At 43.0% G+C, this 27,677-nt stretch overlaps 1 protein-coding gene across 2 annotated transcripts in view; it reads left to right on the forward strand.

The window, feature by feature from the left end:
* The window catches only part of METTL4 (methyltransferase 4, N6-adenosine), a 295,930-nt gene that overhangs the window by 26,556 nt on the left and 241,697 nt on the right, over positions 1–27,677 (forward strand). For both annotated transcript variants that reach the window (XM_077270311.1, XM_077270312.1), the window contains exon 3: positions 5,293–5,665. In XM_077270311.1, coding sequence (XP_077126426.1) covers positions 5,293–5,665 — 373 coding nt within the window. The remainder of the gene's footprint in view (positions 1–5,292; positions 5,666–27,677) is intronic.

Consider the following 27,677-nt stretch of genomic DNA (forward strand, 5'->3'; position numbering starts at 1 on the left):
GCAACGTGTGCACATAGCCTAAAGACTAAGCTTCCACTGCAGGGGAGCAGTTTCAGCTAATTTACAGAGGCGGTGGTGCGATTCAGTTTGTTTCTTCTATTCCATTGGATATAATGCATGTATATATACGTATTTATATATCTTCCCGTTACATTTTTGCTTGTCCCTAAGTAGTATGCATCCCTCTGTCCTGTGGTTTTTGTTTCCACCTGCTCCAAATTTTAAATTGATTTATTTAATAAAATTATATTTTAATTACATTTGGGTTTCATAGTCAGTGTTCTCTTTGTTTTTGAATTGTACTCGCAATTGTAGAAGTGGTGGAGCATCACCTGTATTCTGGGTCTGCTGGGAGCCTCTTGATATTTTATTGCTGACGTCTTGGACCTTTTATAGGACGCAGGCAGGTTGAAGAGGCCGCTCTGCTGAGGCTTTTGTGCCGATGGTTTCTCTGTAGATTTTATGTGTGTATATATATATGTGTGTGTGTGTGTGTATATATATATATATATATGTCACCAACCGAGAAAGGCCTCCAGGACATCCTAGAGAAATTCAGCTCCACCTGGGCTCTACCGGTCAACCTAAAGAAAACCAACACCATGGTGTTCCAAAGGAGAAAGAGAAGATCAGACCAGCACCCATCATTTGTCCTCAACAACTTCGACCTCACAGGAACGGACAAATATACCTACCTGGGCCTAGAGATTCACCGGTCAGGGAGCTTCAAACAAGCCATAGAGACCCTGAAAGACAAGGCCTGCAAAACCTTCTATGCCATCCAAAGGAAACTCTACCATCTGAAGCCACCAGTGAGGGTCTGGCTAAAAATCTTCGACTCCATCATCGCCCCAATCCTCCTGTATGGCAGCGAAGTCTGGGGTCCCCACACCTACCCAGACTGGTCAAGGTGGGATTCCAGTCCAACAGAAATATTCCACCTGGAATTCTGCAAGCACCTTCTCCAGGTCCACCGGAGCACCTCCAACAGTGCTTGTCGGGCCGAGCTGGGCAGATTCCCTCTACACCTAACAGTTCTAAAGAGGGTGCTGTCATTCCGGGCTCACCTGCATAGGAGCAATCCAAGCTCCCATCACCATAAAGCACTGATACATGTAGGTGAAACAGTAAAACCAGAACCCTCGGAACAGCCAAGCCAAACCCAACCGGACCAGAACACCAATCATAACAACCTGACAAAAGCCGGAATCAGGAAGATGGCAGAAGAAGGCCAGGAGAGGTATGTCAGTGACTGGAAGAATGATATCAACAACTCACAGAAACTGATCATGTACCGGAGCCTACAGAGAGACTACAGACTGGCCCCATATCTGGAGAAACTCCCGGACCCCGCAGATCGCAAGATCCTGAGCCGATATAGACTCAGTGCCCACAGTCTGGCCATCGAATGTGGCCGACACAGGCAGAACTACAAGCCCAGGGAGGAAAGACTGTGCCAACACTGTGATCAGGAGGCCATAGAGGACGAAACCCACTTCCTGCTACACTGCTCCAAATACTCAGCAGTGAGGGACACTCACTTCAGGAGACTCTCACATCTCTTCCCGGACTTCATCACCATGAAGGAGGAAGAGAAGACATATATCCTGCTGGGAGAAGAAGAGAGAGCATTGGAGATAGCAGCGCGGTATGTGAGCGAATGTCATAGACTTCGAGAAAGAGAACTATTATGCCATGGACTATAGCCCCCACAATGGATCTGCCCCCATCCACCTTCCCTATGCCATGGACTATAGCCCCCACCCTGGATCTGCCCCCATCCACCTCCCCTACAGCTCCTACCCAACATTCCCACAGTCGCTATCCCTATTGCCTTTATACACTTGCTTTGGCAAAACTGATGTGTACTTGGTCCTGCCAATAAAGCTTCTTTGAATCTTGAATCTAACTATCTATGTATGTATATGTATGTATGTATGTATGTATGTATGTATGTATGTATGTATATATATATATATATATATATATATATATATATATATATATATATATATATATATATATATATACACAATATGTGTATATATGTATGTGTATATATACAGTATATATATATGTGTGTGTATATATATGTGTGTGTGTGTGTATGCGTGTGTGTGTGTAAATATATATATAATTTTTTTTTACTAACTTCAAGAAAAGTTTGCTGTTCGCTTTCAGATTTAATGTGACATTATTAACCCCTTCACGACATACGGCGCATGTCGTGTCTCCCCTTGATGTGGGCTGAAGCCACATCTTTCCCGGCACATATCGGCTGTTCAAAACAGCTGACATGCCCCCCTAACAGCCGCAGGTGGAATCGCGATCCACCCGTTGCTGTTAACCCATTAATTACTGCTGTCAACATCTCACAGTGATGTTTAATGTGATTGTGCCGGAAGTGTGTCACTAATACCACCCATTGGCCCAGCGGTTGGCACTCATAGCAAGTGAGCATTTCTGCTACACACACGCAATCTTATCATGGCCTGTGTGGAGCAGACAAGATCGGATGATCGCAGCTTCTAGTCTCCCGTGGAGACTATTGAAGCAAGTGAAAATTGCAAAAAAAAAGTTTTAAAAATGTTAAAAAAATATAAGTTCAAATCACAACTCATTCGCCCCATTCAAAATAAAACAATTAAATAAAATACACATATTTGGTATCATCGCTTTCAGAATTGCCCGATCTATCAAGCTGTAAAAAGAATTAATCCGATACGTAAATGGCATAGTGAAAAAAGTCAAAATGCCAGAATTACATTTTTTTTGGTCGATGCAACATTGCATTAAAATGCAATAACGGGTGATCAAAAGATTTTATCCACACTAAAATGGTAACATTAAAAACATCAGCTTGGCACACAAAAAATAAGCCCTCACCCGACCCCAGATCACGAAAAATGGAGACGCTACGAGTCTTGGAAAATTACCCCCCCTTTTTTTTTTTTTCTTTATTTTTAAACAAACTTTGGATTTCTTTTTCACCATTTAAATAAAAAAACCAACCTATACATGTTTGGTGTCTACGAGCTCATAACAGTTTTAGCATTTAGTGAACCTGTTAAAAAGAAAAAAAAAACAGTTGTGGAATTGCACTTTTTTTGCAATTTCACTGCACTTGGAATTTTTTTCCCTTTTTCGCTTTTACAATATGGTAAAACCAATGGTGTCGTTCAAAGGTACAACTCGTCCCTCAAAAATCAAGCCCTAACATGGCCATATTGATGGAAAAATGAAAAATGTACGTCTCTGAAAACGCAAAACCGAAAAAGGGGGTTAATAACTTGGCAGTGCCCAGCGGATGAGTAGAGGGCTTACAGAGGCCATTGTAGCTTCCATAGATTTTCGGTGATGGAACAGCCACTTCATGGTTCCTGTATTATTACAATGGGAACACCTTGGACTTTACTTTTCCTGCCCTTTTAGACTTTTCAATTATGAGGACTGAAGATTGAGTTTTCTGTTATTAAACTCTGATTTGATAGAATATAAGGTAGAACTTGTGGGATTATGCTGGTTATAGACTTTCCCTGAGAGGGCTGAGCCGCTGTTCTCATAGCAAACTCCTCCGCGGGGGACTCTGATTTTATATGCTGCCAGATTTGTTTTCCAATAATGGCTTCACTTTGTACTGATGTCTAGTAAACCATCAAAGCTTCCTCCTCTTAAAAATGCGCTCATCAAGGAGCAGAACTTCAGCTCTGCACTGTATCCCCCCACATGATTCCGTCGGCTCTGAGATTGCAGTGCCTTTTATCAGATGCGCATTTCTCTTCCCATCACTCCATTTCCCTGTTGTTGCCTCTGCGGGAAGATGTGCTAAATACTTGTTAATAATAATATTTCTTTAGTATCCGACGTGTGTGAAAGGAATATCACAGGTCCTAGGAGCCGCATAAATTCTGCCCCATGAAGTGCTCGGCTTGTGAGGCTGCAGCCATGAATTTGATTATGAAACCTTTGTGAAGTCGTAAAATTCTGCAAACAAGGTCCACATGAATTATTAATGTTGCTGAATTTTTCATTGACTGAATTATAGAATGGTGTTTTTTTTTTTTTTTAATTTATTTTTTTTAGAAAGGATCTCTTCACAACATACATAATTAATAATGGCTGTTTATTTTACTAGGAGAGCACAGTACCTGGTCACAAGAGCAGGAACACACAATGCATAAATGACTTGCAAATCTTGCCAAGTATTTGGGGGACATTATTTCTAAAAATCCTTCCATAACATGAATATTCAGAAAGCTGCAATTCTTGCAGATGACATTCATATTTTTTATATTTAGCAATTGTACAGCGCAGTTTATCCCATCTGGATGATGCCTACTTTTTTTTTTTTTTTTTTTTTTTCATTCTGCTCTTCCTGATTCACCAATGGCAAGTTAGAGCTATGGACTAAAGAAATGTTACTACTGAAGTCTACAGGCCTCCAAACACATTAAATCAATGTTAGCCGAACTAGCCAATGTTGGCGACTCGGACCAACCGCGTGTGTTTTGATTTGCCAAATCTGCCCTTGACAAATAATTGGACAGAAGAATCAGGAAAGCTCAATAAAAATATCCAATAATTGTGTTTCCTCGATACATGAACTGCCACCAAAGTTGTCTAGTAACCACTTTTTTCACTCTCCCCATTAAAAACATGCACACTCAACCAAACCGGTCATGCATGAATGTGGGGGAGAGCGGTCTAGACAGAGTGCTGTTTGTTGAGCTGTCGTTTGATCACTATTATCAAGGTATAGGACCACAATTGCACTTATTTGGTGGAGTACAACAATCTGTCTTTGGTGGAACTTGAAGTCCTCTTTGTGTTTTCCAATTCTGTCAGAGCAGATTGTGGAGGGCAGCTTGGCAGCAGTCATAATTGTAAGGCCCCCTTGACACAAAATATTTGTGTTTTTTAACAAGCATGTTTTTTTTGGGGTTTTTTTGTGGCATATTTCTTTAAAATTTAAAACTTGCATTTTCTAATGATTTCCTATAGATCAGAATGCCAATAAAATAAAACAAAATGGGCTGTTTTGTTAAAGAAAGTAGTATTACTGACTAGTCTTAGCCTTGGAACAGTATATATATATATATATATATATATATATATATATATATATATATATATATATATATATATATATATATATATATATATATATATATATATATATATATATATATATTTTTTTTTTTTTATTTAATTATTTTTTTTTTTGTCTATCTGACATTTTCTCATTAGCTACTGACAGTCTGTTTTCTCTTGTTTTCTTTTTTCCCTCTCCAGATAAGTAATCTTATTTTAGAAGGATCACGGCTGCTGATTCAAGAAGGATTTCAGAAAGGGCTGCTTCGTTTGCCCTCAGGAGCCGAGGAAGAAAAATGTGAAGGTGTATCGGAGGTGTGCAGCAACAAAAGGAGCTTGGCTGACCTCTGTGACATGACCAAGGATATGCCTTCTGGTTCTTCACCTGAATATACGGTCAATGTTCTTGGCACAGCAAGTCCATCATCTTCAGAGGGTGACTATTTATCACACATTACAGAAAACCCTTCTGATTGTTCACAAGTCATTCACCTAATGGGTGAGAAATACCTGATACCACCCAGAAGCAGCTTTCTGCTGTCAGATGTTTCATACATGGAGCCCCTTCTGCATTGTAAGTACATTGCTTTCTCCAACTACATTATTGTGGTATTTAGATTAGTGCTTAAATTGTATTTCTAACGTCCTGTGGTCATTCCGTGTGAACACAGGCCGTGCATCTGATCCACACACTAATGAATTCATGCGTAATTAATAAAATGACCAGCTTGTGGCTATGACCACTGTACAGGGGCTAGAGGGACAATTCAGAACACATCCATTTATTTGGCCCCAGACATAAAGAATATCTTTGAAACCGTCATAAGAATTCCATCTTATATGCAGATTACTTTAAAAGGGTCCAATAGAGGTTTCCTCAGTAGACAAGTGTCCTGCAATCTTGTCAGCAGTCTATATAAACTTATATAGATAAAGGGGTTGTCCACTATTCGGACAACCCTTTCTTAATCACGGTTACCACCTTTATAAGATAACCGCTATACTCACCTCAGGTGCAGGCGCTGTTCTAGCCCTGTAGCCAATGGGCTTCTGCTTCACTCTCCTTCTTTCGGCCAAATCAGATATATGCGGAGGAGTTAGAGAGGACACCCGCAGCTATGACTTCCTCTGGATGTCAGGTGTATCCAAAGGAGGGAGAGCGAAGTTGGCCGCTGGTTAGATGCAGGACTCGTGTCGCATAACAATGTCAAACGAGCCCGGGCAGAGCCGGAGCTGACAACACTGGAACGCCGCCCGCACTGGAGTGGGGTATAAGGCTGGAGTCACACTACCATACAACACGGCCAAGTGCTATGGGATAAAACATTACATATCACTCAGCCCAGTGTTACTCTATGGGGCAGCTCAGATCTGCAATTTTTTTTCTCATGCCAAATTGGCATGTGAGAAAAATCTGCGGTTGACAGCGAAACTCTGCTCCCTCGCACCCATATTAGTCTGTGGGTGCGAGTGATACAATTCACCACACTCGGGTGATATCAGAGTGTGGTGCATCGTGTTACTCGCACCCATAGACTAATATGGGTGCGAGGGAGCAGTTTTGCTGTCAATCGCGATATACGCCGGCAGCAGAGGAAATGGAGAAATTAGTTTCTCCGCCTCCTCCGCAGCTGTGCTCCGATCCTTTCTGTGCGAGAGGCTCGGAGCACAGTAGCATGACACCCGGCTCCCACATGCAGCAGAGCAGGAGCCAAGGGTCATTAGCATATCGAATCAATGCCATACGCTGGTGTGACTCCAGACGAACTTATTTTAGGAGGGGGAACATATTGATTGGAAAGGATTTGTCTGAATACTGGACAACCCCTTTAATACAGTTGATAAAAATGAACTTTCCATCAAGTTCAACCAAGGAATAGGAAAGGGAATAGTTGTTCTAAAACCATAATACAAATTTTTCCCTCTTTGATTCCAAGTGTGAATCAACATTCAGAACAATAATTTTATTTTATTTTTTTAAATCAAGTATTTTTTATTGAAGAAAACCGAAAAGATGACATTACATACATAAGCATGCACTAGTATACAAATGGTATTGCTTTCCCCATTTTTTTAAAAGATGAAGCTACAACAAATGCATCCCCTCCATCCCATAACAAAGAAACCTCCCCCATCCCCCCCCTTGTTACATAACCTCTTTTATTTTCTTCTTACCAAAAATAAAAAGCATCTAAGCCTTTTTTTAAACCATCGACTGTTCCCACTTTGACCAGATCCTGAGGTTGACTATTCCACAGATTGGAAATAAATAACACGGCACTCTGGATAATGCTGCTGGTGGTGCTCAAGTCGGGGGTTCAACCCATACAATTAGGCAAAAAAATTACTTGGCACTCAGTATTTGAAAAAAACGATTTCTTCTTTATTGTACATCCAGACCAAATAAATTAAATTAAACATTTTCTGTCTGTCATAGGACCTTCATCAGAATATCCTTATTGGAGAAAACTGGATGTCATATGAAATTATGGGATTAAAGGCGGCTATATGCGGTCTGGTGATGGTAATGCCAACTGGACCTTGTGGGGCTATTTACATAACATGAGAGGAACAGCGCTACTTGAATATGCAAAGGACTTGCGACAGGAATGGCGCTGAGTGCCTCAGTAAGACATATGGCAAGCCCGCCCTTCAGTAGGAACGCAACCTTCCTCCAGAGCCCTCTCACTCACCGGTGGTATTGCCACATGACGGACCTGGCATAAGCATCACCCCCCTTGCCAGTTTCCTGCCAAGTACTGGAGTGCTGCTTATCTCTTACCACGTCACAGCCCCACAGGGTCACATTAGCTTCCCCCTCGTGGGCGTTCCTACTGAAGGGCGGGCTTGCCATATGTCTTACCGAGGCACTCAGCGCCATTGCTGTCGCAAGTCCTTTGCATATTCAAGTAGCGCTGTTCCTCTCCTGTACAGCTGCCTTTAATCCCATAATTTTCATGAGACATCCAGTTTTCTCCAATAAGGATATTCTGATGAAGGTCCTATGACGGACCGAAGACGTTTAATTTAATTTATTTGGTCTGGATGTACAGTAAAGAAGGAATCATTTTTTTCAAATACTGAGTGCCAAGTGATTTTTTTGCCTATTCCACAGATTTCTAGTTGTCATGGAGAAGAAAGCATTTCTTTTGTAATTTCTGCCACTTTTGTTATATAAATTCTGATTAATTTGTCACTTGAATGTCGGCTACACTCCTCCTTCCCGGTTTAGTGTCTCCTAATTATAAAATAGATGTCATAGCTGGCCAACACTGGTGTACAATACCAAATGTTGCCACATTTATGGCTACAAAATTAGAGATTTCTGACATCCTCTTAAGTATGTAAAACACATCCCATTACCCTTGTTGTGCCTAGCCCAGATTTTATTATGGATGTGTGAACACTTCCTCTTACAAGATTTTAAACTTACTGATAAAAAATAATGGAGGCAGAACAAGCTGGTTAGACATCTACGTGGACATCCCTTTCTTAAATTAAACAAAAAAATTCCTATCCTTGGCTCTTGCATTGGCGCTATTGAGAGGTTGGCGTTGTCTGTGGGTGCTGGCATGATATAGTCACTCGAATGCTGCATCCCATCAATGGCAACTAACAAAATGCCAGAAACGGCGTAATGAAAACAAAATCAAAATGGCAAAAATTTTGACCGCTGCAAAATTGCAATAAGAGGTTATCAAAGCATTGTATCTACCCAAAAGGATATCAATAAAACCATCAGTCAGCGAGCAAGAAATAAGCCCTCACATAGCCCCTTATCCCGAAAAATGAAAATTATACGGGTCTCGGGGGAAAAAAAAATAAAAATAAAATTTTTGTTATCTACTGACGTTTAGAATCATATTGCCAGGTTAGTTTTGCCATATAGTGAACCTGGTAAATCATTAAAATTGTGGAATTGCATTTTGTTTTTCAATTTCTCTGTACTTGGAATTTTTTTTCCTGTTTTACAGACAAAGCGTCCTGTAGAAAACAAGCCCTCATACGGCTGTACTGACAGAAAAATAAAAGTTATGACTCTTGGGGAAAATCACGCAGGGGTGAAGGGGTTAAAGTATACTACACCTGCACAAAATGCATCATACCTGTTGATGTTACGGTGGCAAGCGCCCTATTGCTCAATTTGCGTTATTGTTTGGGGGACTTTAAAAACAACTCTGTAATTTGCAAATCATGGTCTCTTAAACTTAGAGATTAAATTAAAGGATGGTCTTTAACCCCTTCACAACCTTGGACGTATGCATACTTCCAGGTCGCCAGATATTTAAGAACCTTGGACATGTGGATACGTCCAGGTGATTTTGCATTCACAGCACCTGTGCACGCGCGATCGCCGCTGGCTGTCAGCTGATTCATATCGCAGCATTTACTGAGCAGGCAGAGGGATGAAAGCCCCTCTGCCCTTAGATCGGCGGCATCGTGTGGGCCCGATCATTACATGGGTACCCGTTGTCGTTATGACGACATCCAGGTCACCAGGCACTAGCAAGATAGTTGCGGTTGATCATATGCTGCGCATGATCTAACTAACTGGTTTCTGCAGGGCTGACGGGCTATACGGTATAGCAATGCTCATTCATTACTATGTTTTATAACTGCCATCAGACTGCAAAAAGTGAAAGTCCCATAGTGGAACTAGGTAAAAACAGTTGTACAAATACTTTAAAAACACACAAAATAAATATATTGCACTCATAAATTTAAAATTTTTATGAAAAAAAATCACATTTGCTATCATCGCACCCAGAATGACCCCACCTTTAAGAAAAGAAAGTGTCCCACTAGTTAACCTCTTCAGTGTACACCTTAAAAATGATGCTTTGTCAAACCGCTGAACAAAAAGTAGAATAAAAAGCAATTAAAAAGTTGAATGTAAATAAAAATGTTATCCCTAAAAAGTCATCTTGTCCTGCAAAAAACAAGCTGTCATACAGCTCAATTAGCGGAAAAATAAAGTTGTAGCGCTCACAATAAAGTGATGCAAAAATATTGTTTCTATAAAATAGTTTTTGTGTAAAAGCGCCAAAATATAAAAAATATAATGTAGTATTGCTGTAATCGTACTGACCTGAAGAATAAAGCTGCCTTCTCAATGTTTCCAAGCCCAGAATGGCATAATAATAAAAAATAAATAAAATAAAATAATTCCTGAATTTCTGGTATTTGCACATTCTACCTCCCAAAAATTGGAATAGAAAACCATCAAATAATTGCATGTGACCAAAAATGGTATCCATAAGAACATCAACTCATCCCGCAAAAAAACAATCAATTGCATGACTCTGTCAGCAGAAATATGGAAAAATTATAGCTCTCAAAATAAAGCAATTTTTTTTGCAAAAAAGTGTTTAGTGTGACAGCAGCCAAACATAAAAGCCCAATATAAATCTTGTAATTGCACTCGAAGAATAATTGTAGTTGTAACTCGAAGAATAAAGTTGTCTAAACAATTATACCGCACGAAGAACAACGTAAACAATAAATAAAACCAATTCTTCACCTGCTATTGATTTATTTTTTTATTTCTGCCTCCCAAAGATCGCAGTAAGGCTCGGCTCACATTTATCCTGTGCTCTACGCTGAGCGCGTACATCGGGGTTTCCATGTAAATCTTTGAAATGCGTGATTCAGACAGAACCCTATTATGGACGTGTTCTGGCCTGTGATCCGGCAGTGTCCGTATTTTTAGACATTCATAAAAGTGCCATCAAACACAGTTTTGTGCACTTCTGAAAAGCACAAAGCTGAACAGAGGCCAGACGGAGTCCAGAGTAACTCTGCTGCCTCATTATAGTGAATAACTTCCTCGGAGGTTTCATTTGAATCTCGTCACTCAGGCATTGAGATGAAAATCCCAAAATAAGTGCTCAGTGTAGAGTTCCGGTTAAAAGAAAAGTGATCACAAACATTGTGAAAAACATTCCCAATAAAAGCTTCAAATCAATCCATCAAAAAAAAAAAAAAAAAAAAGGTCAATCACCTGTCAGTGGAAATATAGGGAACTTCCAAGTTACTGGTAGTGCAAAGGCTCTGGAAAAGCAAAATGTTTCCTTGCATTCCAAAAGAAATCAAGGACATCTGGAACATCATGTCTCGTTCCATCTACCAACGTGCTTTAATCCAGGTCTGGAAGGAATTCCCTCAGGAGGACATATGCCGCATCATCGGGGGTCATACAGGCACGTGGAGGCCACACACTCCACTGAGCATCATTTCCTTGTCTTGAGGCATTTCCACTGAAGTTGGATCAGCCTGTAATTTTGATTTTCCACTTTGATTTTTAGTATCATTCCAAATCCAGACCTCCACTTTATATAAAATTTTGATTTACATTGATAATTTTTGTTTTCATCGCATTCTACTATGTAATGAATAAAGATTTGTAACTGGCATATTTCATTTAGTGATGTCTGGGATGTGGGATTTTAGTGTTTTTTTTTGTTGTTGTTGTTTTTTTTTTTTTTTTTTGAGCAGTGTAGTTAACGCTACATTCCCCACACTATATAGGTCTGTGTTGGAATCCTCTAGTTTGCTGCTTATTACAGTAATTTATCACACTTTTTTTGTGTTCTTGCTTTAATCACATACTCATGGGAGCATATTTCACAATGGCAGAAGGAAATTTTCATTTTGTCGTGTGCAGAAAGGCATTTGTATTGTGACATATGACATGAGCAGGCTGTGCACACGGAGACCTGTTAGTAATCTCACAGGATTAGTAACAGATGAAAACGCTCATTCACTGCCACTATTGTAGTGCTCTGACCTATACTGCCAGTCCACTAGATTCATCGGTAAAACTGCCCTGATAAGGTCCCTTTAGATCTAAAATCAAATACCATCATGATGATAATTATCAGTCCATGAATAATTGAATAAGAAAATTGTTTTAAAGTAACACTTCGGGCAAAGAGGATACTGTATTGTTCCAAACACTGCTTTTCAAGACTCGTCCTGCGTGATGACCATGAATCGCGTACTGTCTCTACCCCTGATTTTCATGGATATGGTATTATTCACGTGTCTGTAATCCATACACAATCCTAAAAAAAACAAAACAGGGACACCTCTGTTTTTGATCAGTCACAGATAAAACGTACCCGTTTGTGTGTGGGTCCTTGATAATCACAGACAGCACAAAGATGGCGTCAGTGTGCAATCTCCGTACTGTCCATGATTAACATTGCAATAAATAGGAGAAGCTTTGCAGTTTTTTCATGAAAATTACTGATCAGACTGTTTTTTGTGCATAAGGACAGAAAAAATCACACACCTGACAGTGTGTGGCGACCGTCCCCTCTAGTTTTGTTGAGTATTTAGAAATATATTATGCATCACTGGCCTTTTTTGTAAAGAAGCACTCCCATCACAGTTTTTATCCTCTTACTATATATTGCAAGCATCAAATTATTTGACACTGTGTACTTACAATTTCTCATTTTTTGCCTTCCTACCTAGTAAATTCTCATCTTTTCCTCTTCACCTGCTGACCCAGCTGCTCCCTCCTCCCTAGGGACTTTTGCTGTAACTCCTGACTCATACCGGGAACACTGACCTCCTGTTTCTACGTAGAGCGTAGAAGGATTCAGCTAGTCTGTTTTTAATAATGTGATCTCAGACCTAATGGAAAAGAGAAGAATTAACTGGGTAAAGAGGGAAAAAGGAGCAATTGTAAGAACACAGTTATCATATGATGACTGAAATATTTTAAGAGGATAAAAACTTTGATGGAAGTGCCTTAACTCTATCAATTTCTTATTTAGCACCACATATGACTGCATTTGACCTTATTTTAAAGGCATTTTCCAATTTTGGGGAAAACCCCACTTCCACAGCTGCAGTTTCTTTTTGTGAAAGCAAAGAATGCAAACTACTTTACTCACACTACGTGCTTCCAACACTGAGTCTCCACCATAGTTTCCGGTGTCTGCAGCATTGACTTCACTACAACAGCGCTGCAGCCAGTATGTGGGCTCAGCAGTACTAACTGATCTGACCACACCAGCCGCTCATCAGTTGCAGCACTGGAGACGTAACGTCAGCTCTGCAAAGAATAACAGACACCGTGAGCAGCAGCAGCTCGACCCATAATGGTTATTTTCCAGGAGGCCTTGTTTGGGTTTCTACTTGAAAATGCCACAATTATATCCAGTGTTGACAATTCTTGGTGAGATAAATGGCCTGAACTCCGGCTGATACATGTTATTGGCTGACATCTTGGTAATTGTGAGAAATTGGAGTACAAACTAAGGCTATGTTCACATGTCCAGTAACTGATTCGGCTGAAATCAGGTTTTTTTTTTTTTTAGCTGGACTAAAAAGTTGTCTGCCAACTTTCTTGTTAGCGGATTGCTGCTGGATCTGTTGTAACTTGTGAACATTGCCTTATATGCTATTTGGCAGAACTTTTATTCTTTAGGTAAAGCTGTAAATCACTTGAGTACGAAGGATTTCAATTGAAGAATTGTATCGAGTAGTTTAGAGGTTGTCCCTGGATTAATATGAAAAGAAAACTGTCATTAACTTTAGCAGCCAGAATCCAACATGAGGCTTGTGAGAACTTTTACAACGCATTCATGTAGAGCTGTTTTTAAAAGATGTCTTGAGGTGAATCTCAGTCGATCGATGTTGCTGAAACTATGGGCAGTGCGATCACAGCTGGGTATCTTTTTTTTATCTCTGTAAAGCTTCGTTCCCACGATGAGTTTTTGGTGTGTTTTTTTTATATTTTTTTTTATTATATATAATATTGCAGACTTCTGCACCTATTAGGTTACTTGCATTTTTTCATTGTTTTTCAGTTTTTGTTTTTTTTTTCTTTAAGCCCTTATTTTAATTTTTTTTTCTTGCTATGAAAATTGATAAAGATTAGTGATGAGCGAGTGTGCTCGTTAATTGAGTTTCTCCGAGAATGCTCGGGTCGTCTCAGAGTATTTTGCCGTGCTCGGAGATTTAGTTTGTCGACGCAGCTGCATGATTTGCGGCTGCTAGACAGCTTGAATACATGTGGGGGTTGCCTGTTTGTTAGCTTGAATACATGTGGGAATTCCCTATCTAGCAGCCGCAAATCATGCAGCTGCGTCAACAAACTAAATCTCCGAGCACGCCGAAATACTCGGAGAAACTCAAGTAACGAGCCCACTCCTCATCACTAATAAAGATTTAACATTTTTTGACCCCTTCATGACCATTGACGTGCATGTACGTCATCGGCCGTGTCCCTGCCTTTGTTGCAGGCTCACTTGCTGAGCTTGCATGTTTCCCAGTATTGACAGCCATCAAGTGCCTCTAACAGCCGTGGGTGAATGTCCAATCCATCCTTGGCTGTTAACCAGTTCAATGCTACTGTAAACATGAGAACAAAAGAATGCAGCACTCACCCGATTTCTTCAATTGTGTGAATGTCCTTTATTCATTATTTATTTATTTAGTCATCTGACTGGTCAATTTCATTTTGCAACGTTATCGCCTCCACGACACTTGCTTGCCTTTTTTTTTAACGCTTTTTTCTCCCCCCCCCTGTCGTGTTTTCCTCCCCCTAAAGGGGTTTGAGGTATTGGGAGTGAAGATGCTGGCGGTGCTCTATTAGACCCTGAAACTGGGTCTTCGCCGACCTCATCAGTTGCACTTGAGTCCGAATCCGTGACCCATCCATCACGATAGTTTTTTTGTTGTTGTTTCCCAAATTTTCGGGATCGATTTCTAGAAAAAGTCCTTCTTGGATTATTTTTATTCCATGTAAAAATCTGACCCAAATCAAAATCACGTTTGTCTCTGAGGATTTTTTCTTTTTTCTTTTCTTTCGTGTCCATCTGTACTACCACCAATTTCTTCTCTAATTTCTTTTCAAAAGTCTTATAGTTGTCACAACTGATGCGGGAAGATAATTCCCGTTTAGATTTGTCCAACTGTTCACATATCAGCACATAATCTTTTAAATTTTGAGCAATGACCAGTTGTAACAAATTTTGGGAGCATTGCAGATGGATCTGCTCCCAAACCTTCTGAAAACTAGGATCATCCTTGAACTGGGAAATTTCCTTGAACACTCTCAAACCTCTCGGGACTCGGTTACATTCTGTGTAGGATTTCAGTGACTTTATAGTCCAATATAGGCGAATTTCTTTTTCAGCCAGTACCTGGATTTTAGATTCTAAAGACTTAGTGCTGATTAATTCTAATTCATCTTTGTGATTACAATCCGTGAAAAACTCCCCTGCTCCCTCTCTGCCCGCCAATAAGCCACTTAAATTGCTTTTACAATGCGAAGCTAGATGGATTCTTAAAACAGATGCACAAGGTCCATGGGGTCTTAATGACAAACTTGACATGGCAATTTTCATTTAATCCGTATGAAATTCAGAGATAGTGATGTTGTTTTTAATTGATTACATTTGTATGTGTTTCATGTGGTGTGTCTAAATCCTACAAAAGAAAATGACATCACCTGCACAACTCACATGGACCCGTAGAAGCGCCTGAGCGCGAAACGGCCGTCGTCTGTCTTGTCTCTGCACGCTCTCACTCCCCTCTCATGCCCTAGCCTGTGCCGCACAACGTTTGGAATGAGTTGTTATGTGGAATAAAGGACATTCACACAATTGAAGAAATCGGGTGGGTGCTGCATTCTTTTGTTCTCATGTTTACACTTGGATTATCTACTTTACTTGCAAAGCACCTCCTTATCTTATCTTCAGTGGAAGCTTAAGGCCATGTGCACACGTTAAGTATTTTTTGCGTTTTTTTTGCGTTTTTTCGCTATAAAAACGTGATAAAAACGCGAAAAAAACGCTTACATATGCCTCCTATTATTTTAAGTGTATTCCGCATTTTTTGTGCAAATGTAGCCTTTTTTTCCGCGAAAAAATTGCATCGCGGAAAAAAAAGCAACATGTTCATTAAAATGCGGAATTGCAGGGGATTCCGCACACCTAGGGGTCCATTGATCTGCTTACTTCCCGCACGGGGCTGTGCCCACGATGCGGGAAGTAAGCAGATTATGTGCGGTTGGTACCCAGGGTGGAGGAGAGGAGACTCTCCTCCACGCACTGGGCACCATATAAGTGGTCAAAAAATAAGAATTAAAATAAAAAATAGTCCTATACTCACCCTCGATGTCTTCCCGCCTCCACTGCATGCTGTCGCTTCGGTTCCTGTAGCTGGTGTGCGGTGAAAAGACCTGCCGATGACGTCACTGTCCTGTGATTGGTCGTGAGCGGTCATGTGACCGCTCACGTGACCGTGACGTCATGGAAGGTCCTGTGCGCACAGACCAGCTATAGGAAGAGGAACGGACGCCGGTGAGGAGATGTCTGGGTGAGTATAAGCATTTTTTTATTTTTTTTATTTTTTTTTAAACATTCTATCTTTTACTATAGATGCTGCATAAGCTGCATCTATAGTAAAAAGTTGGTCACACTTGTCAAACGCTATGTTTGACAAGTGTGACCAACCTGTCAGTCAGTTTTCCAAGCGATGCTACAGATCGCTTGGAAAACTTTAGCATTCTGCAAGCTAATTACGCTTGCAGAATGCTAAAAAACGCGAAAAAAACGGAAAAAAAATGCGGATTTCTTGCAGAAAATTTCCGGTTTTCTTCAGGAAATTTCTGCAAGAAATCCGCAACATGTGCACATACCCTAAAGGCCCCGTCTCACATAGCGAGATCGCTAGCGAGATCGCTGCTGAGTCACAAGTTTTGTGACGCAACAGCGACCTCAGTAGCGATCTCGCTATGTGTGACACGTACCAGCGACCAGGCCCCTGCTGTGAGATCGCTGGTCGTGTCGGAATGGCCTGGACCTTTTTTTGGTCGTTGAGGTCCCGCTGACATCGCTGAATCGGTGTGTGTGACACCGATCCAGCGATGTCTTCACTGGTAACCAGGGTAAACATCGGGTTACTAAGCGCAGGGCCGCGCTTAGTAACCCGATGTTTACCCTGGTTACCAGCGTAAATGTAAAAAAAAAAAAACAGTACATACTCACCATCTGATGTCCGTCAGGTCCCTTGCCGTCTGCTTCCTGCTCTGACTGAGTGCCGCCGTACAGTGAGAGCACAGCACAGCAGTGACGTCACCGCTGCGCTCTGCTCTCACTGTACGGCGGCACTCAGTCAGAGCAGGAAGCAGAAGGCAAGGGACCTGACGGACATCAGATGGTGAGTATGTACTGTTTGTTTTTTTTGGTAACCAGGGTAAACATCGGGTTACTAAGAGCGGCCCTGCACTTAGTAACTCTATGTTTACCCATGTTACCCGGGTGCTGCAGGGGGACTTCGGCATCGTTGAAGACAGTTTCAACGATGCCAAAGTCGTTCCCCTGATCGTTGGTCGCTGGAGAGAGCTGTCTGTGTGACAGCTCCCCAGCGACCACACAACGACTTACCAACGATCACGGCCAGGTCGTATCGCTGGTCGTGATCGTTGGTAAATCGCTATGTGAGACGGGGCCTTTAGGTACCTTCACATTAAGCGACGCTGCAGCGATAGCGACAACGATGCCGATCGCTGCAGCGTCGCTGTTTGATCGCTGGAGAGCTGTCACACAGACCGCTCTCCAGCGACCAACGATGCCGAGGCCCCCGGGTAACCAGGGTAAACATCGGGTTGCTAAGCGCAGGGCCGCGCTTAGTAACCCGATGTTTACCCTGGTTACCAGCGTAAAATGTAAAAAAAACAAACAGTGCATACTTACATTCGCGTCCCCCGGCGTCCGCTTCCTGCACTGACTGAGCGCCGGCCCTAACAGCAGAGCGGTGACGTCACCGCTGTGCTGTACTTTCACTTTCACTTTACGGCGCTCAGTCAGTGTGGGAAGCGGACGCCGGGGGATGCGAAGGTGAGTATGTACTGTTTGTTTTTTTTACATTTTACACTGGTAACCAGGGTAAACATCGGGTTACTAAGCGCGGCCCTGCGCTTAGTAACCCGATGTTTACCCTGGTTACCAGTGTAAAACATCGCTGGTATCTTTGCTTTTGGTGTCAAACACGACGATACACGCCGGTCTGACGACCAAATAAAGTTCTGAACTTTGTTCAACGACCAGCGATATCACAGCAGGATCCTGATCGCTGCTGCGTGTCAAACTAAATGATATCGCTAGCCAGGACGCTGCAACGTCACGGATCGCTAGCGATATCGTTTAGTGTGAAGGTACCTTTAGTCCGTCCAGCCTTTTAAGGATTCATTACCGCAGCTGTGTTAATCAATGACAGTTTGCTCAGTGCCGGTCAGCTGTTTCTCTTCGCTGTGCTAGTTCAATGCTACTGTCAATCACTGACCGCAGCATTTAACATGTGCAGTGCAGACTGGAAGCACATCATTGATCCCACCCATCGGTACTCCCATCACGTGATCGCAGGGTGCCGATGGGCTGTCATGACAGCTGTGCGTCTGCTGCTGATCCCCCGTGCATGTTATCACGATCCTCCTGTAAACGCCGGGCCATAGGAGATCGTGATTTCTGCTATTAACCCTTTAACGACCTCCAATACGTCTTTTTACTGATCAGAGATTTCCACTATAGCTGACAACTTGCTGTATCAGCCACGATCAGTGTTGGCACCGTCCATATCTGTTTAACCCCTTATATGCTGCTGTAAAAAATTGACTACATCATATAAATGGTTGAGTGTGGGGGCTTCCGACTTAACCTCATCGGCATCCAGACATCATGATTGTGTGGTCCTGATGTTTGCCATGGCAATTCACGGCCAATAGCGGCCTTAGTTTCCTGGCTATAGCGGCCTGTTCAGAAGTTGGCGACATTTAGGTGGTAAAATACACTTTTCCGTTTCTGTTATGCCACTTTGCATTAATTCCTGAAAATCATCTGAATTGCAGCTCCATGTGTTGTGGCTGTGTGACAGGCATGACACATACATGGAGAGCCTGTTTGTTGGGCTTTCCATGCTTGTGCTGTAACTGTCACACAGCCGCGACACATGCAGCTGCGGCGCCGATCTCATGATCAGCCGGTGTGATCCAGGAAGCCGGGTTCCCTCTGCAGCTTATTCGGTAAGCGCTGTACCTTGCCAAATAAGAGGGAACACGAACATATTCTCTCAACTCTAATCTTAATTAAACCATTTATTACCGAACACCTAATCCACCAAAGCCCACGTCTCTTGCAACATACAGTGGGTACGTAAAGTATTCAGACCCCTTTCAATTTTTCACTCTGTTTCATTGCAGCCATTTGGTAAATTCAAAAAAGTTCATTTTTTTTCTCATTAATGTACACTCTGCACCCCATCTTGACTGAAAAAAAACCCCAGACATGTACAAATTTTTGCAAATCTATTAAAGAAAAACTCATATCATATGGTCATAAGTATTCAGACCCTCTGCTCAGTATTGAGTAGAAGCACCCTTTTGAGCTAGTACAGCCATGGGTCTTGGGAATGATGCAACAAGTGTTTCACACCTGGATTTAAGGTTGGATGGTGGACAGCCATTTTCAGGTCTCTTCAGAGATGCTTAACCCCTTCACCCCCAAGGGTGGTTTGCACGTTAATGACCGGGCCAATTTTTACAATTCTGACCACTGTACCTTTATGAGGATATAACTCTGGAACGCTTCAACGGATCTTGGCGATTCTGACATTGTTTTCTCGTGACATATTGTACTTCATGATAGTGGTAAAATTTCTTCGATATAACTTGCATTTATTTGTGAAAAAAACAAATATTTGGCGAAAATTTTGAAAATTTCGCAATTTTCCAACTTTGAATTTTTATGCCCTTAAATCACAGACATATGTCACGCAAAATACTTACTAAGTAACATTTCCCACATGTCTACTTTACATCAGCACAATTTTGGAACCAAAATTTTTTTTTGTGACGGAGTTATAAGGGTTAAAAGTTGACCAGCAATTTCTCATTTTTACAACACCATTTTTTTTTAGGGACCACATCTCATTTGAAGTCATTTTGAGGGGTCTATATGATAGAAAATACCCAAGTGTGACACCATTCTAAAAACTGCACCCCTCAAGGTACTCAAAACCACTTTCAAGAAGTTTATTAACCCTTCAGGTGTTTCACAGGAATTTTTGGAATGTTTAAATAAAAATAAACATTTAACTTTTTTTCACACATAATTTATTTCAGCTCCAATTTGTTTTATTTTACCAAGGGTAACAGGAGAAAATAAACCCCAAAATGTGTTGTACAATTTGTCCTGAGTACGCTGATACCCCATATGTGGGGGTAAACCACTGTTTGGGCGCATGGCAGAGCTCGGAAGGAAAGGAGCGCCATTTGACTTTTCAATGCAAAATTGACTGGAATTGAGATGGGACGCCATGTTGCATTTGGAGAGCCCCTGATGTGCCTAAACATTGAAACCCCCCACAAGTGACACCATTTTGGAAAGTAGACCCCCTAAGGATCTTATCTAGATGTGTGGTGAGCACTTTGACCCAACAAGTGCTTCACAGAAGTTTATAATGCAGAGCCGTAAAAATAAAAAATCATATTTTTTCACAAAAATGATCTTTTCGCCCCCATTTTTTTATTTCCCCAAGGGTAAGAGAAGAAATTAGACCACAAAAGTTGTTGTGCAATTTGTCCTGAGTACGACGATACCCAATATGTGGGGGTAAACCACTTTTTGGGCGCATAGCAGAGCTCGGAAGGGAAGGAGCGCTATTTTACTTTTCAATGCAAAATTGACTGGAATTAAGATGGGATGCCATGTTGCGTTTGGAGAGCCCCTGATGTGCCTAAACATTAAAACCCCCCCCAATTGACACCATTTTGGAAAGTAGACCCCCTAAGGAACTTATCTAGATGTGTTTTAATAGCTTTGAACCCCCAAGTGTTTCACTACAGTTTATAACGCAGAGCCGTGAAAATAAAAATACTTTTTTTTTTTTTCACAAAAATGATTTTTAGCCCCCAGTTTTGTATTTTCACAAGGGTATCAGGATAAATTGGACCCCAAACATTGTTGTCCAATTTGTCCTGAGTACGCTGATACCCCATATGTGGGGGGGAACCACTGTTTGGGCGCATGACAGAGCTCGGAAGGGAAGGAGCGCCATTTGGAATGCAGACTTAAATGGATTGGTCTGCAGGCGTCACGTTGCATTTGCTGAGCCCCTGATGTACCCAAACAGTACAAACCCCCCACAAGTGACCCCATTTTTGGAAACTAGACCCCCCCAAGGAACTTATCTAGATGTGTGGTGAGAACTTTGAATGCCCAAGTGTTTCACTACAGTTTATAATGCAGAGTCGTGAAAATAAAAAATATTTTTTTTTCCACAAAAAAAGATTTTTTAGCCCCCAGTTTTGTATTTTCACAAGGGTAACAGGAGAAATTGGACCCCAAAAGTTGTTGTTCAATTTGTCCTGAGTACGCTGATACCCCATATGTGGGGGGGAACCACTGTTTGGGGGCATGACAGAGCTCAAAAGGGAGGGAGCACCATTTGACTTTTTGAGCGCAAAATTGGCTGTGGCGTTTAGAGACCCCCTGATGTACCTAAACAGTGGAAACCCCCCAATTCTAACTCCAATGCCAACACACCCCTAACCCTAATCCCAACCCGATCCATAATCCTAATCAAAACCCTAACGATAATCACAACCCTAACCCCAAAACAACCAGAACCCTAATCAGAACCCTAAATCCAACACACCCCTAATCCTAATCTCAACCCTAACCCTAATTCTAATACACCCCTAACCCTAATCCCAACCCTAATCTTAACCCTAACCCTAATCCCAACTCTAACCCTAACTTTAGCTGCAACCCTAGTCCTAACATTAGCCCCAACCCTAGCTCTAACTTTATCCCCAACCCTAGCTCTAACTTTATCCCCAACCCTAGCTCTAACTTTATCCCTAACCCTAACTTTAGCCCCAACCCTAACCCTAAATTTAGCCCTAACCCTAAATTTAGTCCTAACCCTAACTTTAGCCCCAACCCTAACCCTAAATTTAGCCCTAACCCTAAATTTAGTCCCAACCCTAACCCTAAATTTAGCCCCAACCCTAACCCTAACTTTAGCCCCAACCCTAACCCTAATTTTAGCCCCATCTCCTCTAGCTGCCGGCCGGCAGATCATGGCGGGCGCACTGTGCATGCGCCCACCATTTTCTTACCGAAGGAAGAAGCCGGCGGCCAGGAGGGGACACAGGAGGACCCAGGGACACCGGTAAGTATAACCGGGTCCCCCGAATCCCCCTAATTAACTGTTTACCGGCGACCGCAAAAAAAAAAAAAGCGATGTGTAATTCTCTGTCCTCTGATGTGATCGCACATCAGAGGACAGAGAATTACACATCGCTTTTTTTTTTTTTGCGGTCGCTGGTAAACAGTTAATTACCGGCGATCGTAAAACAGGGCTCGGTAAAAACCGACCCCGATCATGTTCTTTGGGGTCTCGGCTACCCCTGGCCGCCGAGACCCCAAAGATCTCCTGGGTGCCGGCCGGGGGGCGCACTGCGCATGCGCCCGCCATTTTTTGGCCGGAAGAAGATGGCGGCGCCCATCGGGAGCCACGAGGAGCACCGGGGTAGACTGGTGAGTATTGGGGGCGATCGGGGACCCCATTTCTTTGTCCTCTGATGTGCGATCACATCGGAGGACAGAGAAATTAAATGGGAAATCGCTTTTTCTCGGTCCCCCATGACAGCACTACGGAGAGAGGGGATCCGCCCTTCAGGGACAGGAAACCTACAGATAAAAGGGTGGTACCTCTCCCTCGCATCAGTTGGTTTCCTGTCCCTGACGGGGAACCTCTTTTCGGCAGTACCTGACACGAAGACGCCGTTTCCAAAGGACCGGGACCGGACAGTCGGGTTCCGGCAGCGAGGAGGCTCCTGCCGCTGCTCGTCCGGCACCCGAAGCCGCCACCGCTCGAACCGACGGGTTCTTCAGGGTGTGCGGGGGAGAGGCCGCCGCCAGACTCCGAGGGAGGAAGGGGCGCTGGTCACCCGGAGCTCCGGTGCCGGCTGCTGCACGCTCCGGGTGAAGAAAGATGGCCACCGCTCCGGAAATGCGGCGTTAACTTCCGGGTCATCTCCGCGCGCATGCGCGGTACTCTCTCCTCTCCCTGGGATGTGCGCAGGACCGGAAGTGAGGCAGAACGCCGGGGGTGGCGCCGAATTCAAAAAGGGAGATGAGTGCGACAACTATGTGTGCACATCTCCCTGTAACCATGGAGGACAGCGATCCACAGCAGCTGCAGCCCAGACAGCAGCACCATAAGAAAGGGGACCCAAAGGGCTCCAGAAGAAGTGAATCAAGCAGTCGGTCCACACAGCGCAGCAGATCTGCTGCAGGGACTACCTCTCCTCCTCAAGAAGCTCCACTGCCAGACCCGGGCCCGCCTCCAGAATCGGTACCTCCCTCCACATCCGGATGGTGAGTGATCTCCGTGAAAGTGTACATTTTTTATAATAGGGCTCCCTCTTCTCCCTTACTAGGGTAAGAAGAGCCTGGAGAAAAAGAAAAATAGGGTCTGTCCCACCTGTAACAAAGCTTTGCCGGTAACCTGGAGAAAAAAGCTTTGTAAATCTTGCATTCAGCGATTATTATGTGAAGAGACCCCTGACTTCGCATCTGAACTAAAAACTATAATTAGATCTGAAGTTCGGAATGCCCTGTTATCTTCCAAAAAAGGGAAGGAAAACGTGAAGGAGACGGTATATTCTCACTCTGTCCGATCCTCGTCTGAGGACGCGGACTCTGACGATTTCAAATCCTCCCTATCTTCCTCTGATGAAGATTCGGGCCGTCATTGCTTCCCACTAGAGGAACTGGACGCTTTAGTTAAAGCCGTCAGAGCCACAATGGGGGTTGAGGATCCCAGACCCGATAAAACGGCTCAAGATATTATGTTCGGAGGTCTGGGACAAAAAAAGCGGAGAACTTTAACGTTAAATCCCAATGTCCAGACACTGATCAAAAAAGAATGGGAAAACCCGGACAGGAGGAACTCTTCAGTACCCTCGCTTAAAAGAAAGTATCCCTTCGATGATGAGGCGTCCACTTCTTGGGACAAGGCACCCAAATTGGACGTGGCAGTGGCCAAAGCCTCAAAAAAATTTGCGCTCCCGTTTGAGGATATGGGTACCCTCAAAGACCCCTTAGACAAGAAAGCGGATACCTTTCTTAAAGGGGCTTGGGAATCGGCTGGAGGTAGCTTGAGACCTGCAGTTGCAGCGACCTGCACCTCCAGATCTTTGATGGTGTGGGTTGACCAGCTGGAAAGCCAGATCAAGGACGGGTCACCCAGAAGTAAATTGCTGGACTCAATCCCTGCAATTAGGGCAGCAGCAGCATTCCTAGCGGACTCCTCAGCAGACTCAGTATGTTTAACATCCAAGGCCGCTGCCCTCTCCAACGCAGCCAGAAGGACCCTATGGCTAAAGAGCTGGCCAGGGGATCTCCAAACAAAGTTGAAATTGTGTTCTATTCCATGTGAGGGAAATTTCTTGTTTGGGGAAACCCTGGATGACATCCTCCAGAAAGCAGGAGACAAAAAGAAGGGGTTTCCAAACCTGGGGCCAGCCCCATTTAAACAGTCCTTTCGGAACCGTAAATTTTTTCGTCGGAGACCTCCCAGAGAACAGAATAAATGGGAAGAAGAGAGAAGACGAGATAGAGGTTACCTCTTTGGCAACACCTCCCGTGATAAAAAACCCTCCAAATGACATTTTCCCTACGGTGGGGGGAAGGCTCACCTCATTTCTTCCTGCCTGGGAAAAAATATCCAACAACACCTGGATTTTAAGACTAATACAATCTGGTCTAAAAATAGATTTCTTTTCTCTCCCCCCCCCGAAATTATGTAGTGACAAAGACGAGGTCTTCGGCAGCAGAACAAGCGGCATTAGAGAAAGAAATTATTTCCCTACTGCAGAAAGCCGTAATTCAGGAGATCCCTCCTCAAGAAATAGAGGAAGGGTTCTTTTTCCCTCTCTTTCTAGTACCGAAATCCGACGGGTCTTTTCGGACGATTATAAACTTGAAAAATCTAAACAACTATGTAAGAAATCACAAGTTCAAAATGGAAACAATAAAATCTACAATAAAAATTCTCTTCCCAAATTGCTACATGGTTGTGATAGACCTAACCGACGCATATTACCATGTGCCCATCCACGAACATTCTCAAAAATTTCTCAGGATGGCGGTGTCCATAAAGGGAAAAATAAGAAACTTCCAGTACAGGGCCCTCCCGTTCGGGATTTCTATTGCTCCGCGGATATTCACAAAAATAGTAGCGGAGATGATGGCCCACATAAGGGAACAAAACATTATCATAGTCCCTTACTTGGACGATTTTCTTATTGCCAGCGACTCGGCTCAAAGTTGCAGAGAACAGAGAGACCGAGTAATGACTATTCTAACGGACTTGGGTTGGCTCATAAATATAAAAAAATCAAAATTGGAACCCTCTCAAGTGCAGGAGTTCCTAGGGCTGACGTTAGACTCCCAGGTTCAAGAATGCCGACTCCCGGGCCCCAAAAAAGACAAAATATTAACCATGATAGCACAAACACTGCAAAACCCCTCCATGACTCTAAGGAGGGCAATGTCACTGCTGGGGTCTCTATCTTCATGCCTGCCGGCGATACCCTTTGCACAATTCCACACAAGGGAGCTTCAGTGGCACATACTAGAATGGCAGGTAATATTAAAAAACAATTTGGAAAGCAGGGTCATTCTAAATTCCTCCGTTATTCATTCCCTTCTCTGGTGGGGGAAGAACCAGAATATCTCAAAAGGGATTCCTTGGGTACCAAAAATATCTCGGGTGATAACAACCGATGCAAGTCCCAAGGGGTGGGGGGCCCACATGGCAGACAAAGTGGCTCAGGGCAACTGGTCAATTCAGGAACTGTCAGCATCCTCAAATCAAAAAGAACTCTGGGCGGTACATCATGCGCTTCTATCATTCCTTACCTACATTCGGGGACATCATGTCCGAATTCTCTCGGACAATATAGTGACAGTAGCCTACATAAATCACCAGGGAGGAACAAGGTCTCGGTCACTGATGAATTCCTCCGCCAAAATTTTCAGCCTTGCAGAAACAAATCTACTATCCCTTTCTGCACTGCATATTCAAGGTTCAAAAAACGAGAAAGCAGATTATTTGAGTCGAACCCAGTTGAAACAAGGCGAATGGTCCCTGAATCAGTCTGTCTACAACCAGATCACGAGGATGTGGGGAACCCCAACAATAGATTTGTTCGCCAATTACAAAAACAAATAAGTAAGCAAATTTTGTTCTCTAAGCCCGGAAGGGAATCCTCAGGCTCTGGATGCCTTTCTGATTCCATGGACACACAAACTGACATACGCTTTTCCACCAACCATTCTGATTCCGGCAGTCATTCGGAAAGTCAGAGAGGACAAAACAAAAATGATCCTTATTGCCCCATTCTGGCCCAAAAGGACATGGTTTTCCTGGCTAAGGATGCTATCGGTCTCAGACCCATGGGTTCTACCGAATTTGCCAGACCTACTACAGCAAGGACCGATCTTCCACCCACAGGAGACGAACTTGCATTTGACAGCCTGGTTTTTGAACGGGAACTATTAAAAAAAAGAGGCTTCTCAGACAACTTGGTCACAACATTATTAAAATGTAGAAAACCTATTACTACTAAGATATATGGGAAAACATGGAAAAAATTCCTGTCTGTATCCAAAGTTAAAATCCAGGAGGGACCCTCAATTAATAAAATACTTGAGTTCCTACAAAAAGGTCTGGAACAGGGGTTAGCGGTTAGTACTCTTAAAGTACAGATAGCAGCCCTGGGTGCACTCTATAACCAGAATATTGCAGCCAACCCATGGATAATAAGATTCATTAAAGCGGTAACAAGAGCAAAACCTGTAGTTACCCAAAAAATGGCCCCATGGAACTTAAATCTAGTACTCTCGGCATTATCTGGTCCTCCGTTTGAACCAATAGACATGATTCCCATTAAAATACTATCTCTTAAGACCATTCTTCTAGTAGCCTTAACATCTGCGCGCAGGATAAGCGACATTCAAGCCCTGTCCTCTAACCCCCCCTTTACAAAAATCATGGATGATAGAGTCACTCTAAGACCTGCCCCGGCCTATTTGCCAAAAGTGGCGACAAAATTCCATAGGTCACAGGAAATATCCCTGCCGTCCTTCTGCCTGAACCCTAGAAATGAGAAAGAGCAGAACTTCCATAATCTAGACGTCAGAAGATGCCTAGTCCAATACCTAGATTCCACCAGGGAGTATAGGAAGGAAGGCTCTCTGTTTGTCTGTTTTCAGGGTCCCAGAAAAGGATTCCGGGCATCTAAAGGTACCTTGGCAAGGTGGATAAAAGAGGCAATAGCGTTGGCATATTCATCCACGGGGAATGCGATCCCGGACGGTATAAGAGCGCATTCCACAAGAGCAGTAGCTACCTCATGGGCTGAGAGGTCAGAGGTATCAATAGAACAGATCTGTAAGGCGGCCACCTGGTCATCACCGTCAACCTTTTTTAGGCACTATAGATTAAATCTAGCCTCTGTGTCTGACCTGACCTTCGGTCGTAGGGTTCTTGAG

This window comes from Ranitomeya variabilis, chromosome 6, assembly GCF_051348905.1.
Source record: "Ranitomeya variabilis isolate aRanVar5 chromosome 6, aRanVar5.hap1, whole genome shotgun sequence".
Lineage (NCBI taxonomy): Eukaryota > Metazoa > Chordata > Amphibia > Anura > Dendrobatidae > Ranitomeya > Ranitomeya variabilis.